The 5765-nt window shown below is 41.7% G+C and overlaps 1 protein-coding gene across 6 annotated transcripts; it reads left to right on the forward strand.

Annotated features, from left to right (window-relative positions):
• The first annotated feature begins 211 nt into the window (after positions 1–211).
• Positions 212–3969, forward strand: LOC139545750 (putative nuclease HARBI1). Of its 6 annotated transcripts, none has more exons than XM_071353861.1 (11): positions 212–985; positions 1073–1249; positions 1340–1401; positions 1484–1570; positions 1658–1699; positions 1768–1941; positions 2021–2056; positions 2155–2709; positions 2779–2894; positions 2991–3102; positions 3197–3969. In XM_071353861.1, exons 8-11 carry the CDS (start codon positions 2238–2240, stop codon positions 3565–3567), a joined length of 1071 nt encoding a protein of 356 aa, XP_071209962.1. In that variant the 5' UTR covers positions 212–985; positions 1073–1249; positions 1340–1401; positions 1484–1570; positions 1658–1699; positions 1768–1941; positions 2021–2056; positions 2155–2237; the 3' UTR covers positions 3568–3969. The 6 variants fall into 6 exon arrangements, with proteins under 6 accessions (XP_071209962.1, XP_071209961.1, XP_071209965.1 ...); XM_071353860.1 differs by having other exon boundaries at positions 212–597; positions 915–985; positions 1658–1941; XM_071353864.1 differs by lacking the exon at positions 2779–2894 and having other exon boundaries at positions 212–597; positions 915–985.
• Positions 3970–5765: the final 1796 nt, after the last annotated feature.

The following is a 5765-nucleotide window of genomic DNA, read 5'->3' on the forward strand; positions in this document are numbered from 1 at the left end:
TTCTTACTCCTCGTCAGAAGAGGAGGATAATCGTTAAAGATATAAACAAAGGAATCTAGACTTTGGAGCAGGACATGTAGGGCCGGTTTCACAGACAGGACTTAGATTAAGCCAGGAGTAGGCCTTAATGTGTACTAGTTAAACTAGGACATTTAAGTAGCTTTCATGCATTTGGCTTAAATTTGGCTTAGTTAGTCAGAGACTATGGAGTCCTGGGGCCTGTTGCACAAAAGTAGAATTAAGACATCCGGGATAAATGACTCAGCTGAGCTCAATGAAGCCAAAACATGTGCGTCCAGGCTTAATTGGTTGCACAAAGACCAAGCCAGGATGAGCAGACACGGATTCATTAAGCCAGGTGAAACCAATCCTGGATAGGTGCGCGCTCACGGCTCACTCAAATAGACCCCGCCACAGATCACAGATTAACTGATTTACCATGGCAACTAGAGCCGCGTACTTTTCCCCGTCGGAAGCACAAATCCTCATGGAGGCATACGAGGAGGTAAAAGATATAATTAAGAAGAAAGGCAACACCGCCACAGTGATAAAGCAAAGAGAAAAAGCGTGGCAAAGTATTGCAGACCGCCTGAATGCGTAAGTAGTGCACAATTACACACTCACCGCTCCGCTGAAACATCACAATTACAATTCAAATATTTAATTCACATCTCCAAAAATGCAGTTGTACTGTAATTATGAAACGGTTAAATTTTTAATTGAAATGCACTGCAGATATGAGTGAAATTGTGTAAAGTAACTCCATCACACTGTATAAAGCTATGATACATTTTTTGATATTTTTACTGAAAACAAGACAAAAATACCAAGTAATTTTTTGCAGTGTGACTCCATTAAATGTGTGTGTGTGTGTGTGTGTGTGTGTGTGTGTGTGTGTGTGTGTGTGTGTGTAGATTAAACATGAACGGGCCAAAACGGACATGGCAGCAGGTCAAAATCAAATACAAGAACATTCTGCAGAATGGTATGGTCCCTGACTAATATTTAACAAAGCACAAGCATATATTGTACCCAGAAGGTGCCTGCTCACACATTGTCTGTACTGTTTTAGCAGTGAAAAAGAATACCCACAGACAAGGCACGGGTGGTGGGTCACCAAAGGCTGACCTTACCCCAGCAGAGGACATGGCCTTGGAGCTAAATAAAGGCAGGCCCGTCTTAGAGGGGATCCCTGGGGGGAAAGAGACGAGCATAGGTTCCTCCCAAGATGCCACCCGCTTCATTCAAGGTATGTCCTTCCATCTCTACATGGGATACAACCACATTCATATTGAATCAATTTGGACTGTCTGACTTTGGTTTACCTATTGCCTTGCAGTGTCTGGCAGCACTGTGTTCCTGTTAGAGCCACCAGCACAAGCACCAGACGATGCTGATCCAGTGAGTACTCCATCAAAGGCATACTGTAGGCCTGGCATGTCTTGTCTACTAGCTTCAATATGAATCCGATTAAATGTGATAGGGTGAAGGCCCCAGTGCAGCAGCAACAGCACATGATGGAGACGATGATGAGGAGGAGACCATCTCTCTGGATTCCAGAAGGCATGAGGTATCATGTTAAGACTGTGAAAGTACTATTTACTCTACAATGGTGAGGAGTCCTCATCAAAATCAAAAAATCTAATTTCTTTTACAGGACCCAGATGCTATACAGTGGGAAAACCAGCCTGGCAACATAGTGCGTATTAATAAAAGGACACCACATCCTGCCAAATTCCAGCTGCGCTAATTGTATTGTGTTCACAGAGCTCACAAGCTATCAGAAAGTTGTATGGCAACCACCTCCGGCGCCAAATAGAACTGGCAGACATAGACATTCAGTACAAGAAGAAAAAGATGGAAAATCTTGCACTGGAGTCCGAAATAAAAAAGAGGACAATTAGGAAACTGGACCTTGAAATAAAAAAACTTGAGAGGGAGGTGAGATATGCCTTCAATGTACACTGTATGCTAACTGTAACACAAATGTATTAATCATTATTTTTCTTTCCTCCCCCAGCTCCAAGAAGATGACACAGCTCAAAATAAAAATTAGGTATATTCTCGTAAAGTCAAGTGAGCCATGACATATGAGCTCTTATTGTGAGCACACAGGACGGTGGCATCTTTCTAAGGTTTTTTTTATTTTCCCAGCAATCAGTACAACCAAGTCATCGTTATAAGGCATCGCCCTCTTTTGCCCACCCCCCCAGCACCAGGTGTGGCCACTAGCCTATATGAAGGCCCAAAATTGTGTGTTCCTTTCTGCTCTGACAATGGCATGCCCATTCGTGCGAGATGTGGTGGATGAAGAAGCACTTGTGCTGAGGAGAGCCTTCAGGCGAGAAAGGGTCTTCAGGGACCGGTTGGACCCACTGGCCTTCCCTGATGACCATCTATATGAAAGATACAGGTTTTCTGCAGATGGCATCAGGTATCTATGCAGACTACTGGGTCCCAGGATTAAGCACCGCACTGCACGGAGCCATGCACTGAGTGTGGAGCAAATGGTTTGTGTGGCCTTGCGCTTTTTTGCTAGTGGAGCCTTCCTGTACTCAGTGGGGGATGCAGAACAGCTGAACAAGGCCACAATTTGCCGCACAATAAGGAGTGTGTGTCTGGCTATCAAAGCATTAGCAGATGTCTTCATCTCCTTCCCTGGCCACAGAAGACTCTGTGACATCAAAGAGGAGTTCTATAGGATTGCAGGTAAGAGGATCTACAAATTACAGGACAACTGTTAACACATAGTAGGATACTCATTACTTTGTGTGACAGGTTTCCCCAATGTCATTGGTGCAGTGGACTGCACACACATAAGGATAAAAGCCCCCTCAGGTGCCCATGAGGCCGATTTTGTGAATAGGAAATCCTTTCACAGCATTAATGTTCAGGTGAACATAACTTTTTGATATTGTCCATTGACGAACACTCTGCATTGCCAGTGATGTGCATTGATTGGTGTAATATTCCTCATCTTATGATTTCAGATGGTCTGCAATGCTGACTGTGTGATCAGCAATGTTGTGGCAAAATGGCCTGGCTCAGTCCATGACTCCAGAATCTTTCGGGCCTCTGAAATCTATCAGTGCCTATCACAAGGTAAGCCACACAACCCCTATTTATAACCATCATGGCTGTGTCAAGAATATCACTGTGTTTATGAGGTAGTAATGATGAGATTTTGTGTTGACAGGTGAATTCTCTGGTGTGTTGCTGGGAGACAGGGGGTATGGCTGCCAGCCTTTTCTCCTGACACCTTTCACAGACCCCCAGGAAGCACAGCAGGCCTACAACCATGCCCATGCCAGGACCAGGGCCAGAGTTGAAATGACCTTTGGCCTCCTGAAGGCACGCTTTCACTGCCTTCACAAATTAAGGGTCAGCCCTGTTAGGGCATGTGATATTACTGTGGCTTGTGCTGTCCTCCACAATGTGGCCTGCCTGAGGAAGGAGAGGGCCCCCAGAGTGCCACCAGCCATGGACTGGGACAATCCGGCAATCTTCCCTGATGACGACAGTGGTCGGCTGCTGAGGGACCAATATGTGTTGAATTATTTTAGTTAGTATGTGTGCTTTCAATTTTGGTTAAATATGTCCTGCGGTGGCAGAGGAATTTGGGTTTTTTTGGGTTCGTTTTTTGACGAATTTGGCCTCTTATGATGTTTGTGCGGTATACTGTGTGTAATACAAGGCTGCAGGGAGGCTACTGCATCCATTCATTTGTCTGTTCAGTTGATGTGTATGGATTTGTCCTGCATTTATTTTAGTGTGCAGACATGCAGGGTGTGTTATATACAGACCTTTGAATGTGTATGTATCATTTTGTATAATATGCTTGGATTCTGTGCTTTCCATCTTGTAGAGTCACTGTGACTTCAGTTTCGAAAGGAGCTGATGGTTTACCTGCTTTGTTTTGTCCTTATTCAATAAAGGAACATAATGTTACACATTGTGTTTTTATATTCATATGGAATGTGTATTTGTTTATATGACAGAGTACTAGGGCCACACTGAAGAAAAAGGATAAAGTCATAAATTTATGAGGCTGGTTCTTTCTGCAGAAAAGCTACATATTGTTTTTACAGTTTTGATACTTATGACAATGTGATACTTAATATTCTGGCACATCAGCATGTCTTTGTTTATGAAACCATACTGAAGTACAATTTCACGAAATGCCCCACATCTGTCATTTTAACAACTGTCCTCCTTTAAAACAACTGGTTACAATATTATGACTTGTGTTTTTTTCCCCTCTGTGGCCCTAATATTCTATCATTTTATATATAGCCTTATAGTCTATGGGAAACTGTAAATTATCTAATGATAGCAACATCATCTAAAAATCATTTTTTATCCAAAATCATTGAAATTAATGATCACAAACGTTTAAATAACAGTGGGTCTAGTTATATGTGATAACAATGTATAGTGAGCAGTGAAATAACTATTGGTTTCCATTTGTGGTGACTGCTGACTGACATTAGGGATGAGATTAAATAGATCCTGGAATTTAGCCTGGTCTGGAGCAGGCTAGCTCCACAGAATAAATCTCCATGGTAATTTATACCATAACATATCCTCCTGCCCCCTATCCATCTTTAGTGCAACCGGATTACGGATCAATTGAGCCAGGATCACCAAGATATCCTGGCTTAATCCCTTATCCTAGTTTTGTGCAACAGGCCCCTGGAGTAAGGTAAGTAAGCCTAAATGAGAACACCTGGGTTAAGCCTAATTAGGTTAAGTATGAGCACATTCTGTTGGTCTAATGGTGCTCATAAAAACTCTGAATGGAATAGAATACACCATTACTGGTGTGAATCTTGAGACAAACAATGGCAGAGGCAAAAATAATTAGTTCAAAAAACTTTGAGTATGAAAAAATGCTACTAAAACAAATTTTGTCAAACCATCCAGTTATTGAAAGGAAAAACCGTACTACTGCTACTGAGCAAAATAAAATAAAAAGTGGTTGGGCTGCAATTTGTAGTGAATTCAATGCAAATGAAAATGTAACCACAAGAAGAGTACGACAACTTGAGGTGAGATATCTTCATTATCAGTATTTCTCATATTCATATGTTTGTGACATCACTTATATTGAATGATATCTGCCTTTATAGACTCTGTGGAAGAACATTAAACTGGCTTTAAAAAGAGAGAATGCAGAGTTCAGAAGAGAGCGATTTACTACTGGTGGTGGACCACCAAAAAAAGACAAGACTGATGAATTGAGTGACTTCCTGTCTGGAAAAATAGAGCACCAGCAACCTCTGGATGGTATACCAGACGATGACCATTTGGACAGTTCAGATGAAGAACTGAGCACAAATGGTACATAAACCAAAGAAAGTATATTGGTTACTTCCTTTGGTAAATATATTCCACTGTCTGTGTCAATCTTTATTATTCTTTCATTCTAAGGACCATATGAGTTTATTTGTGCTTCTAACTGTTCTTTTTCCAGAGGAAAGGAATGTGAACAGGTTGGAAGAGCCAGTGCACAGTGAGTGTGTACCCTCCACATCTGCTATGGCATCCCTGAGAGAAGATGCTGCCACCACCTTTCAGCAGAGAACAAAAAAGATGACCATGCATGAAAAGTTAGCCAGGGAATTTCATGAGAATAAAAATAAATATCTGAAGGAAGAATATGAAATTAAAATTAGAATTCTACAGGTTGAATTGGATATGAAGTTGGAAGAGCGAGGTATGATCCAAAAAAGATACAGTATTCAGACAATTGTGATTACCAGCCA

This window comes from Salvelinus alpinus, chromosome 19 (assembly GCF_045679555.1).
Source record: "Salvelinus alpinus chromosome 19, SLU_Salpinus.1, whole genome shotgun sequence".
NCBI classification, from domain to species: domain Eukaryota; kingdom Metazoa; phylum Chordata; class Actinopteri; order Salmoniformes; family Salmonidae; genus Salvelinus; species Salvelinus alpinus.